Source organism: Rissa tridactyla, chromosome 18 (genome assembly GCF_028500815.1).
Source record: "Rissa tridactyla isolate bRisTri1 chromosome 18, bRisTri1.patW.cur.20221130, whole genome shotgun sequence".
In the NCBI taxonomy this organism is placed as follows: Eukaryota; Metazoa; Chordata; class Aves; order Charadriiformes; family Laridae; genus Rissa; species Rissa tridactyla.
In genome coordinates this window covers 3598908-3612052 of record NC_071483.1, presented here as the reverse complement: position 1 = coordinate 3612052, position 13145 = coordinate 3598908, and the positions used below count along the sequence as shown (strand labels likewise).

General features: G+C 39.6%; 1 protein-coding gene across 8 annotated transcripts; it reads right to left on the bottom strand.

The window, feature by feature from the left end:
• Window positions 1-99: 99 nt before the first annotated feature.
• RCAN3 (RCAN family member 3) lies at window positions 100-13139 on the bottom strand. Of its 8 annotated transcripts, XM_054223747.1 has the most exons (7): window positions 12938-13137; window positions 9562-9605; window positions 9173-9250; window positions 7356-7598; window positions 5420-5593; window positions 4672-4843; window positions 1838-4048 (listed from the first exon to the last, which is right to left on the bottom strand). In XM_054223747.1, the coding sequence occupies exons 4-7, from the start codon at window positions 7548-7550 to the stop codon at window positions 3840-3842; spliced, it is 750 nt and encodes a 249-aa protein (XP_054079722.1). In that variant the 5' UTR covers window positions 7551-7598; window positions 9173-9250; window positions 9562-9605; window positions 12938-13137; the 3' UTR covers window positions 1838-3839. The 8 variants fall into 8 exon arrangements, with proteins under 8 accessions (XP_054079727.1, XP_054079722.1, XP_054079723.1 ...); XM_054223752.1 differs by lacking the exons at window positions 9173-9250; window positions 9562-9605 and adding an exon at window positions 100-120 and having other exon boundaries at window positions 3864-4048; XM_054223748.1 differs by lacking the exons at window positions 9173-9250; window positions 9562-9605 and adding an exon at window positions 12357-12538.
• Window positions 13140-13145: the final 6 nt, after the last annotated feature.

Genomic DNA, 13145 nt, shown 5'->3' with positions numbered 1-13145 from the left:
AAACAGCTGCCCAAGCACACGCTCCTCCCAGGTGTCGAGGACCACGGTTCCTCCCCCTGAATTCGGCGTCGCCATCCAGCTCCATCGACGGCTCTCCGCACCTCCGGCTGACCCTCACGCCTGCAGAATGGAGAAGTCCCAGAATGATGGATTGCAGGTGCCGTGTAAGCCCACAGAGGAACAAAGACTCACAGAGCCAGCCAGGTGTGTGCCTCCCCTTTGGTTCGGTAAAGGAAATACTTCAGCATTTTTCTCCGAGGGAATGAGGCTTGGCCGCGGTCTCTTTCCACATTAAAAGCACACCGGACCGTGAACCCCTCCTAGCAAGTTTTACACATTAAGCGGAACAATTAAACCAAACCCAGTAAGCGTAAGACTCGTAAGACAATCTTCTGTTCTGGGCTAAAACCGATCAGTAATGCAAAACCAGACAAAAATGGAAATATAACCTTTCAAGGAATAAATTAAGCAAGAGATATTTTATGCATGAGGTCTTTCTGGGGGGAAGCAGTTCAATTACAAGGCAGAAATAAAATGAGCAGCAGTAATCACAAGATTGCAAAAACAGGGCCCGTTCTTAGCTATTATAAAATAAAAACAAAGCACCTCCGGCAACTTTTTCTCCAGAATACACAGGCAGACTGCCCAAAGAAAAGACCGTACATTTTTTCAGCTGCTTCTCAAGAAGAATGCTTTAAAGGAATTTGGGATATTTATTTATACAAAGCACAAGCTCAGAAAGGGCTGAGTTGGTGCCTCTGTGCAAGGCTACTTCTAAAAATAGCACTTCGGTTAATAGCAGGTCAGTGATCAGGAGAAACAGGTTCTGATGGTCATTACTGAATCGTCACGCGGAGCACATAAAGCAAACTTGAATGTCATTCATTTTACAAGGAAGGCTCTGTGACCCGGGAGGTTATGGACAGAGTGAAAGTGGAATAGAATCACTTTTGATATTGATCGATGGCTGAATTCAAGTTTCCTTTCTGTACAGCCTCTGCTTTGCCTCCTCCTCGCCCACCCACATCAGCCTTTGCCAGCAGCCAGGCACCTCATTCCCTCCAGCTCCGGTGAAGCGCTGCCTTCGACACCACCTCCAGGGCAGACACTGCTCTAGACAAAGTCTCCCATTATATTTGCACTGTCACAGAAACGAGGAGCGGCTCCCCATCCAGTAAAGGAATGTGATTTTGTAGCATTTTTAATATAATTCAATTGTACGGCACCAATGAGCACTGGGAGAAGAGCACACAGCTTCCCTCTGCTGGCTAACACAAAAAACTGCCGAAATTTGCCTCCGTGAAAGAAAGTGGAACCTGGTGGCAAAAGCACGTGCAGTGCAACAAGCTGATGTTTTACAATTTTGTTGATTGATGCGTGCACATTTTATATAAAGTCTGACCATTTCCTTCCTGTGAAAATGGGTCTTTGGAGATTTTTGAAAACAAGTAATTATTTATCTTTATTACAATAAAAACTTACAGAGCTCAGTACTGCAGCCCAAACCGGACATTCTCCCCCACAATAGGCTAAGCAGGTGTCAAACTTCATTCAAACCATTAAAAATTCACGTGAGGGAAACATCCAAACAGAACTCTGCTGTGACAGGCACCCCAAACCACCACAAAAACCCTCTCAGTCCCTCCTTCAGCCCAGCAATTCCCAGGATTTTTCTACTGAAATCCCTAACTTCTTCAGCACTGTTCTTCTGACAATTTGCTTATGGAAAACCGTAAGCTCTCTTGACTGTTCACGCAAATGCACAAGCACACAAGACCACTAGAAAACTTATATATTAAACTTGGGCCGACAGAGAATACAGTTAAAAACCCACATGTGAATGGCACTGCATTGTTTTTATTTTAAGTGTCTTTACACAATGAAAAGATGTTGGAATGCAAGTTGTTATACATTTTGCACAAGATACACTGACAACATTACTTGCTTGATTTGTGTTATAAAACTGTTTCTGAAGGGTTTCCACTTATTCCTACTTACAGCAACTTCTACAATGGGGTAGAAATTAGACAATTAACAAAATATAAACACCACAGAGAATCCAAAACGGACTTCTGGCATTTTAAAAATACACAAGCCTGATGGACAATACAAGTTTTTTGTTGTGTTTGTTGTTTTTTTTTTTTCTTTTTAGTAACATGGAACAGTGAGACAGAGAAGTCAGACTTTGACTTATTTTAATACCTGAAGAGATACATAAACATCATGCCTGTTGAGGCAAGATGAACAAACTCCATTTTCCTACCTTTTTAATATGTACTATTCCTGCCTCTGGAACAAGGACCTGCCTGCAGGATCCCATTTTGCAACTTGAAGCTGGTGGCAGGAAGGGATCACAAGCTGGCACAATACAGAGTTGAAAACTACCATGCCCATGCAAATTCATTACCATTACTTTTTCTCTCTGCTGTCAATCAAGTGAAAACACTTTTGAAAATTCAATAAGCACATCGTGTACGACTGAAACACACTAAAATGAATTTGAAAAAGGCCAATTTATGAATGATTTATATATATGAACATCAGCAGCCTGGTTTGTTCACAAATAATTTTATTAAATAGAAAAAAGAAGAATCTGTCTAGACTAAAAAAGGTTGTTTATAAAATAGCACAAAAGCATAGGAGCATGTGTCATTATACCGAGGCATATCTTCCTCCTACTAAAACCCTTAACACAAGATCACAAAATTAAGTATCTGTATGTTAAAAGATGCATCCTGGTCTCCAAAGTAGCAGATGCTCTATCAGACAGACAGGATGCCACACCGAAGAAGTCTAAATGAAAAACAGCAAACAAGAGCTGAAACTGCATAAACCGGCTAAGCCAGGCAACTGATTGTCTTAAAAAAATATGAAACAGACTGGAGAAGTTTAGAAGCACAAGTTAAAAATTAACCCTAGATGTTTTACCTCCTAATATAACTTAGTCGTAACATAACAGTCACTGAATTCATTTATAAACGTAGGCCATGTCTAGGACTGTAGAGGAACAAACGTTACCTTATTTTCAGAGAGGATCAGAGACAACACATTCAATAGCTGAATCCATATTTCACTTTACATATCGTAATTCACTCCTAATTAGGTGTCAGTGCAAACCATTGTACCTATCAGCCTTCCATCACAGATAGCAGCAGCAGTTGTGCCGGCGACAGACCGGGAGTCTGTCTTCTCAGCAGTCTGTGGCTCCTCCTCCTGTATTCTTCTCTGCGTAGTTAGCAAAACTACTTGAATTTAGTTCCATACGTGTATTTGTGCCTCATGTCAAATCAAAAACACATACTTAGTATTTCAGAGAAATGCAAAGATTAATCTTCACCTCAGAAGATTACTAGCTGGGAAGGAATTTTAGCATAAAGAATACATTTCACTTACATTTAACACTATATTAACTGGAAGCTGTTGTACCAGTATAGATCAGCTTTTAATTGCTATACAATGAACTTTCTTGAATCCAATTGTGACAGTAAGTAAGATATTATTTCAGCACTTGGTACATCACACTGTACAATATAAGGAAAAGGGTAGCATCCTAAAAAAAAATCCAACCAAAAACAGAAGAAAAAAAAAAACCAAACAAAAACCACAACCAGACTTCCTATTTTTCACTACTTCAAGTGAGGTGGATTTGCTACACTTGGGGGACTAGTCCCTAAAATTAAAGTGCTTTTCAGAGCATTGGCATCCAAAATCTTGAACATGAGAGACAACTACAAGTAAAATCTGTTGTTGCTATACGTAACATATAGCAGCAGTACAGACATCAACACATGTACTCATTAAGTGTTTTATTTTTGATACTATCTTGAGCATCACACAATTTAACAGTGCATAGTACCCCCTACCTCCAGTGTACAATCAAATGCTTTAGATTCATTCAGTATTGTTGCAGGTGGTTCTGGACGCCTTGTCTGCATGATCTTCTGTTTGGGATTTTTTATTTCATCTTCCTCTTCTGTCTCACTTTCACAGACATGAACAACGACACTAGGAGTTGATTCTGTTCCTGCATGAAGCTCATACTTTTCCCCTGAAGAGCAGCAAATAAAACTCATGCTACGAACAGCCCCAAGGTAAAGCATTAAGCCACTTTATCTCAAAACTCCTTAGTATCTGCAGTAACACAACTAAATATTCATTTATTCCCATCTGTCCCGGTTTCAGTTGGGAAAGAGTTAATTTTCTTTCTAGTGATTGCTGTGAAAGGAATGTCAATATTACCTACTGGGTTTAGGTGTTTCTAAGGGATATTTACACTATTCAAGGACTTTTTTTTCAGTTTCCCATAGAAGAATAGACAGAACAATGGAATGAAATATTCCATACCATAGATGTCATGCTCATCATATCATCATCATATAAATGGGGGTTAGCTGAGGGGCAGGAGTCCACTTCTTGTTTCTTATTTAATACTGAGACTATGACAAAATTCAATAAATGGATGTGATGTGGCTAGTACCACACAATCCAGTTCTGTGCTATACTTTCAATCAATTAATGAATTAAGTAAAAAAACATGATGAAGCATTTTATTCAAGTAAGAAACATCACAGAAGACAGACTCAATTTCTTTTCACAGAAAAAGTAGATAAATTCCCGCGATAACTATTTTTGAGGTTAAGTAACACAACAAAGGCAGGTAAATATTCCTACCTGGTCCCAGCTTGGAGACAGCACAAAGCAAGTCATAGTTTATCAGGGGAGTTGCATCTTCACTCTGTTTCCATCCAACTGGTGGAGATGCAGGTGGTGATATCAGGAACTGTTTAACAGGTTGTGGAGGAAGGAGGTAGGACTTGTCGCCTATTTCACTTGATACATGCATCTGAAGACAAAAGACAGGAAATACAGAACAAGATGACAAATATTAATTCTCTTTTTATTTAGTCTACTTCCCCATCATGCATGCCCATTCTCTGTAGTAGCAATACCTAATTCAGCCTAGCTTTAAAAATAAGTAACATAGCTTTTGTCATTCCTTGGTGTAACACCTCGGAGAAATGCTGCAGGTAAGAAACTGGCCTCTATAAGTGCTGACAACGTAGTTGTATGGCACATGCAACAAGAAGAATATGCCTGTAAAGCACGTATTATAAAGAGATCTTTGGACCCACTTATTTTCTTTCTGCACATTTCTGTTTACGTATGGGGGAAGGTGGTTTGTGTCACTACACAGTGGCTGTTACCACTGCAATACCAATTGCAACCCTGTAAGCTCAAGCTGAAAAGCGAAACTGTCCCCTAAAGCATGAATTTCTCAATGAGAGAAAGTGTACATCTCAGCGTAGAAGAATGAGATTGAAGGTAACTTCCGATATTTACCACAAATGAAACTCATGGGCAAACATGGAATAAAGAAGAAACTGGGACACATGTACAACATCTTAGTGTCCCATAATACCTGTGCAAAGTACAGCTTCAGCTTTTTTCCATTGAAGTCCGTTTCATGCAGTTCTATCCGTGCTCTTGCTGCTGCCTCCGGATTGCTGAAGTTTATCCTTACTCTTCTAAAGCTTTTAAACAACTGGAATGTAACTTGGCTATCGTAGACTGTGAAAAGTGCTTCAAACCTTTCCTAGAGATGAAGTAAAAAGATTCTCCAAACACAAAATGAACATTTTCACTCAATGAAAACACATTTCCCTTTTACTTTCCTCTCCCAAATCCCATTCATTTCCTTAATGGCCTAAATCTGCACATTCCATACTTCCCTCAGTTACCCCGACTTGTAAATCTGTATTCAGTGTAGCACTTCTTTGTCTCACTATTTAAATTTTAATTCCAAGAGTGCGTTGATGTGAACAAGCCTGTAGAACTCTTAATACACAAGCTGCCACCTAGCGACAGTTACTCGAAAGTGCACGTCGACAAAAATGGTGGTACTTGCACGTGACTTTCAGCCAAGCATCTCCAAATACACTGTGTAAATCAGTTAACTTTTATATTAGATAAACTGAAGTACTGTACTGAGTGCGTAAGGAAAACGTCAAAATCCTCAGGGTGAATGAATAAGACTACTTTGGAAGAGATAAAAATCTATTCTTACTAAACAACACTCATTCACAAAAATAATCTACATATAATCTAGAAAGGGAGACATCATCTTGCATTTTTTAATAAGATGACATATGATTTACGTAGTCTTATGCATTGCCTGGTTTTTTTTCCAGTAAAAACAGCATTAATATACAATGCTAGAAATTAACTCTTCTACTGATATGCACAGGCTAGCAACAACTCATGCCCTTTGAAGAAAAACATTTGACATCAGGCATAGAAATAATGGCTAAGGGACTGTATCTCATTCTCTCTATAAAACACGGGAAAGAAAAAAATAAAGCATCGCATCTGAAAATAAGCCACTAAAGACTCAACAGCCTTTTCTGGTACCCTTCTTTCGTACCCATAGGAACACAATTACAACAAACTACAAGAGCAACAGCTCTTGTTATGCAATATCCTCCTCCCTACCCAAAAGGGATCCATGCGTAAGCTGCTCTACAAACTGTTCGTGTGTCACCATGTGCACGTTCTCAACTGATCACTGTTCCTTTTATTTTGAATGTGCTATGTCCATTTGTTAGGAGCACTGGCTTAGGAATTCAGCTCACGGTAAGTACTTGAAAGATTGACTTAAATATAAGCACACAATTGAGCAGCATTTCCTACCTGTGGACACCACACCCTTCCCTCAGATGTTGAAGACTTTTCAGCAAAACTGTAGGCTTTCTAAGTACTTTTGTAAACTGAAACTGAGGAAGCCACAGATCAAAGCTTTCATATCAGCCCCTCTATTTTCCCACACTCATGTAGTGTACATAATTATTCCTGATGCTCTTGTAAGCAAAGGGAAAGTACAGATTTGACTGAATACAAATGTTAGCAAGCCAGAGATTTCGTTTATTATAAGGTCTTTATAAGCCACTTTCAACGTGTTCAAATCATAACACACATCCTACAGATTTATAATACTCTTTTAACAGAATCCTTGCCTTGAAATAAAACATTTAAATTTGCTTTCAGATTTTATTTAAATCTGCCCTTGGATTTCGTATGTTGGATAAAGAGGGAAAAAAAAAAAATCAGAAGAGCTTTTCATGGTAGAAGCACTGTATATCCATTAACAATTTCAAATGCCAGAAAAGTGTAGTATTTTTTACTCTTTGGTAACTGTACTCATTGCGATCTGACCTTAGCAGGTAAATGCTTTGGGTTGTTTTCCCCCCCTCCCCCCGATTATAATATGCAGTAATACACTGAAAATCCAGCCAAAACCATTCAATAGCTGTACCATTACTTACAAAATTATACCCCAAATATGCCTGTCTCTACCTTACCTTTTCTTCCTGTACCTCAAACACAGCTTCATGAACACTGCAAGCAAAGAGTGAGGTAGGCAAGTCACTTAAATCCATCATCTCTTCCAAATCATCTTCATTTTCTCCAAAAATCATCTGTTCTTCCTCTTCTTGGTCACTGCTGTAGAGGTCTGACTGGCTGTCGCTCCAGGACTTCATAGTATCTCTGAGCATCGTTCACCCAAAGCAGCTCTACTTTATGTTCCGGTTTCTAGTAGGGGTCTGTCATTCCGAAAAGAAAACCAAACAAAACAGAATGTGAAGATACCACATCTTCTTGCTTTGACTCTTCTTTAAGGCAAATCATTTTACAAAAAATAGAAATCAATATGAAACTCGTTCTCATCCACAAAACAGAAGCACCATACCCCATTTCTGTAAATGGGATAAGACACTGCTGTTCAATCTATCAAAAAGAAGTCACTCTGTCAAGTAAATGAAATTTCTCCTCCCTTTACTCTGACATAAATCAAGAATTACAGTATTGTTCTAGAAGCTTTTCTCCATGACACGCTTTCCAGTTAATAGCAATTTTGTATTTAATAACTTAAAAGCACTTCCCAAGTAATCAGAGTAGTCTTCTGATATTTGAAGACATATCTTTCTTTCATCGATGGGAACACATGCATACAGCAAAGTTAAAGCATCTGTCCAAAGCCTCTCCAAGCCAGTGGCAGATACAGGAACAAAATCCAAGACCTCCTAATGTGAGGACATTTCCTTCTCCTAAGCACTGGAGAATACCTTTCCCATAGGTAAGAGTATCTATGGCCTTGAGTAAACACATCAAGGAAGGAAAAAAAAAAAGTGCAAACAAACAAGAGACTAAATAAAAGACTTCAGGTAACAAACTAGTTTTTACACAATAAAAAAAGAAATTTAGTAGAGCATACTTTGCCACCTACTGCTGCAAAAATCATGAGGAGGTTATTGCACTACTGCATATTCTAATGTAAATGATAGAAAACACGTAACTGTACTATATCTAGATTCGGAGGCGTTGTTAATTTGTGACCAAACACTAAAAGAAAGGTAAGTAAATATATTATGTTTCATTGACAATGATCTCATTTGAATATTTGCTTAACTAGCTTATTCTTTCAAGCAATCACTGAGAAATGCCATCAGCTGAAACCAATATGCATAAAAAAAATTCATAATAAATCCATGCTCACTCGTGGCAAAATATTTAAGACTAGTTTTCTAATTAACAACACCCTAACACTCTCAACACTTTGTACTTAAGGAGAAATAGCACATGAAAACGAGAAATAAGGATTTAATACCTATTTTAAGTATTTACAAACTGCTTACGAGACACACACACAAGGTGTGATGCCACATTAAATGAGTTAAATCAATGTAACCTCGGTGCGAACACATAAAAGCTGTCTGAAGCACATAACTGCACACATAACTGCACCTGTTCACTGTCACACCTTTAGTCAAACCATTACAGTCATGCACAGACCTGGCTAAGTTTTCCCAACACAGCAAATTCCAAAATTTTCACAGGAAATGCTCCTGAGCATCACAGAAAGGATGTAAATGCAAGAAAACATGTAGTTGGTAGAAACCTAGTATTTTGTGCTCACTGATTCATGCAAAAAGGAAAAGAAAATACGCCAACACAGTAAAAACAAAAGCCACCATCTGGCTTGGCAGCACAGAGTCCAAGAGAGTTCTGGGCTAATCAATCCAACATGCAACAGGATACAGGCACCTACAGTCAAGCCAAGCTACGTGCAGACAGAATTGAGAGCAACAAGCAAGCCTTGTCCTGGTTTTGGTCCTACCTCCCCAAGCTTCCTCGTCAGAGGGGAGTACAGATCACAATAAGAAACATCTAACCCACACATCACTGCTCCAAAAACCTGCTTTTCAGACAAATCAAAGAATGAGGAGACTTGCAAACAAGGCAAGAGAGAAAAACTGGCACAGAAAAAGGAGAGTTTGGAAAAGCTGGCACGTAAATTCAAAGACTGAACAGTGAATAAGACAGGAAGTAAAGTAACATACAGATCAACATGAAATTTGGTCAAACTGGCCACATTATTAAGATCTTTAAAAAGTTCAGGCCCTGTGAGCCTCACACACTACAAAATGAAGTCAACAAAGCAGCCTGGAGGGAGGCAAAAGCATCAAGAAAATAAGATTAATGGAGTACACAATTACTGTGACTTACACTGTGCCTGCAGTAGTAGTACTCTTCTCTTCATTCTGTTAGTACTGTGGAATCAGACATCACAATTAAAATGAGAGAGAATTTAGTCCACAGATTATCAACTGAATCCATTACTCCTTTAAAGTTGTTGTCATCTATTATGTCATTTAAGGAGCTGCAATCTGCAGATTACGAACACTAAACACTACAGTGGCAACAGACATGTTCCTCCAATTGGTATGTTAGTAGAGAGGAACTGCATTTCAAAAAAAAAAAAAAAAAAAAAAAAAAAAAAAAAAAAGAGATGAACAAAATGAAGGCAGATACAGGGTTTTATGTATACAAATAAGATGCCTGAACTCTGTATTTCTGGCCAATATTCTGTACAATGAGACTTTGTATAGGCTCCTTGATTAGAAACAATCTTTTACACACCAATGAGACAAGCATGCAAATATCTGCAATTGTTAAAAAGAGCAATACAAGACTTTATCTAAAACACCAACTTAAAGACATAAAGAATGCACTGTGGAAAAAAAAAAATCCCAGTTTTTCATTCTTTTGCCAAATTTGGTTAAAGGAATTCAGAGAATTAAAATTAAGTTCAAAGTTCCAGCATGCGGAAGTTCTAAAACTCTGAAATTGTTGGTTTGTATTTTGAAAAAAAGACATCCATGTTATTTCCATGTCTGATTGTTATAAAAGAATATGGCAATTTCGTAAGTTAAAAGGTGACAACATACAGAAGATGGAGTAAAAGGCAAGAATGATAGCCAGGTAAACAATACAATTAAGGAAGTCTTTGCCAAATCAACTTGGGAATTGGAGAGGGATCAATAACAAACAACTGAAATGTTTGCAAACAAATGCCAGGAGCTCAGGTATCACAGAATACCACACACACTGTAAGAGAGGATGGAAAGAAAAAAGAAAAGGAAAAACCCAACAAAAAAGCCACAAGATCTAGCTTCTTTTACAATTTAATTTATATAACATTAAATTATTTGAGTAACCTATGAAGGAGGCAGAGATAAAGTGATGGCTACAAGGTCACTATGATTTTCACCATGCATGAACTGGTCAACAACTAGAGAAAATGTCTAGTTAGCATCTAAACATTAAAGAAATTAAACCTGGAGTTCCTACATCTTTAATCCTCTGTCTCCCCATTCATTTCATCCAGTTCCATGTGAAACAGGCAATCAACTGCTACCGTTATCTACATATTCCCACCACCTTCAAAATGCACACAAAACAAACTACCAAGGCAGGACTGCTCAGAAACAGAGCTGAGCTGACAGCCCTGGTGATCCTGCACTGTAGGCCTGCCTTCTGCTCACCACAAAAGATCTTCCCTGCAAACGCTTTACAGTATAAATACCGTTGATAAGAGGAAAATACTGCTTTTTGCTCAACAGCAATTTGTGGTATTATGAGACACATCAAATTCTGCACAGGCATGCATTACTGCACAGAGGAGATCCTCTTCAGATTTGTAAAGAAGAATGGTAAAGGAAAACACACAAACCTGTCTAGGCACACTATATCCAGCTTTGCACGCAGCAAACAGCCTCACCGGCTTCAAGTTTCATTATATGCACATTCATCATGTTGTAGCATTTAAATACAGCAACAACACATTTTACTGGTAGATATTTTCTGCTCCGTAAAAAGGCAGCAGTGTCTCAAATGACGTGTGTAAACAAAACTGGAGAGCTGGGGCAGTTTAAACAGCCCCACTGCCATGAAGCAGATGACATTTGTTTTCCCAACTACCAACAAAAATTGAATTACCAGAAATCATCTTGTTCCTTTAGAGAACAAGAGTAGAAACTTGTACACTATTAAGCTGCAGAAGACAATGCAGTTATTCCCTTGAATTCCTGCAAACAGTCTGCAGGGAAAGTGATTTAATAGAAGCAACCTTAGTCAAAGTTAAGAAAATATTTCAGCAACAAGATGAACAGTTCTCTGTAATTTACAGTACAGCATTTCTTGCCAGTATAAAAACAAAATCTGAAAAGCTTCTGTAGAGAGCACTGAACTAGAAAAGCTACTTCAATTACATTTGGGTTTTTTTTTTTAAAAATAAGAATACATCACAGTGGTAAATTTTTTAATTGTACGCCTACATAATTAATTCTAGGGTTTTTTTTTCACACAATACTTGTTTTTCCTGACTTCACCCAGATGAGTATCAAAAATCCATGGTTACTGAGAAATGCAAGACTATGCAATAGCTTCCCTGAAATGAGGATGAGACAGGTAAGACTGATGTACGAATGTTAATTAAGAAGCAGCGCTGGAAACAGTACTGCGAGAAGTGATATTTTAACAGACTAGGCAGAACTATATTATTGTGCAATTATCAGAAAGCAAATCGGAAGAAGAAATACCCCGAGTTTGGTAGGTGTGCACCGATACAATTATCAGTGCAACAGCCAAACTGCTCTGCTTCACCTTCCCCTATGCAGAAAGGGAATTACTTCACCTACCTCCTTGGAATGTAAGAAGTGCCTATTTATAAGACAGGCTGATATAAATGAAAATATACAAATGCTATTTATTTATTTATTTCAACCAGCTAATTCTCACTGCAATAAACAATTTAGAATCATAAGCAAAATCATTGTGTAGACAACTGACAATACTTGTTAGCAAGCTATCTTTTTTTGTATTTTAGATTAAATGGCCTTACACAGCAGGACTAAAAACATTCCAAGAACTAAAGCCACTAGGATAAGACCTTTTACTAAGTCTCTTGTTCTTCTGACAATTAATACCTGCTTATCATTTAAATACCAGGCGACAGGTACCTCCAAAACACTTAAAAGCAAACTCTTCAACTTCATACAAAGCTGTAGATCTTCCGAAATCTAAGCAAACTGTGGAAACGCAGCTTCTGCCCTTGAGAGCAGATGTTCTCCGTCAGAACACCGGTACAGATGGCCCTGGTGTTTCTACCTTTGCATCGCCTGGACCCGCTCCTCAGGCACTGCTGAAACACAAACAGCCCGTTTCCGTTATCGCATCCTTCCCGAAAACCCTGAATACTCACAAGGGCTAGAAACGGCACGGCGATTTCCACATAAACAGCCAAATCTGCTCTGAGGAGTTCACAAAAACTCGGGCTCAACCCTGCAAACCCGCCGAGGGGAGCAGCCCTGGGCGAGCCGAGGGGCTGGGGGACCGGCACCCAAGTTCAGGGCTAACACGGCGTGCGATATACACGAGGCAAAAGAAAAAAACCCCAAAACTACTCTATCTGCCCCAAAGAGCAACTGTTAAAGGAGAAAACAACTTCGCCGCCGACAGCCCGGCTCGGCCAGGCCTCACCGATCCCGCTTCTGAGGCACAGCGAGCCGCCACCGGGCCGGGCCGCGCCGCCTCACCTCACCTCAGCACGGGACTCCAGGCGCAGGGACGGCTGAGGGGACGCGGGGGAGCAACAGATGGCTGGCGGCGGGGCGCTGAGGGGACGCGGGGAGTGCCCTCACCGTCTCCTCGGCGGGGATCCCCTCGGCGGCGGCGGGGCCGCGCAGGGAGCGGCGGCGGGAGCGCGCACCGCCCGCCGGTGGCCGTGCGGACCGGGCGGCGGCGGCGGC

Bases quoted from the DNA above. Each gene is read 5' to 3' on its own strand.
- RCAN3 (XM_054223749.1), bottom strand. From the start codon at position 7,550: ATGCTCAGAGATACTATGAAGTCCTGGAGCGACAGCCAGTCAGACCTC. The intron at 5,594-7,355 runs GTAAGGTAGAGA...CTTCATCTCTAG, and splicing joins TTGAGGTACAGGAAGAAAAG to GAAAGGTTTGAAGCACTTTT. The intron at 4,844-5,419 runs GTATTATGGGAC...TTTTGTCTTCAG, and splicing joins TGAAGCTGTACTTTGCACAG to ATGCATGTATCAAGTGAAAT.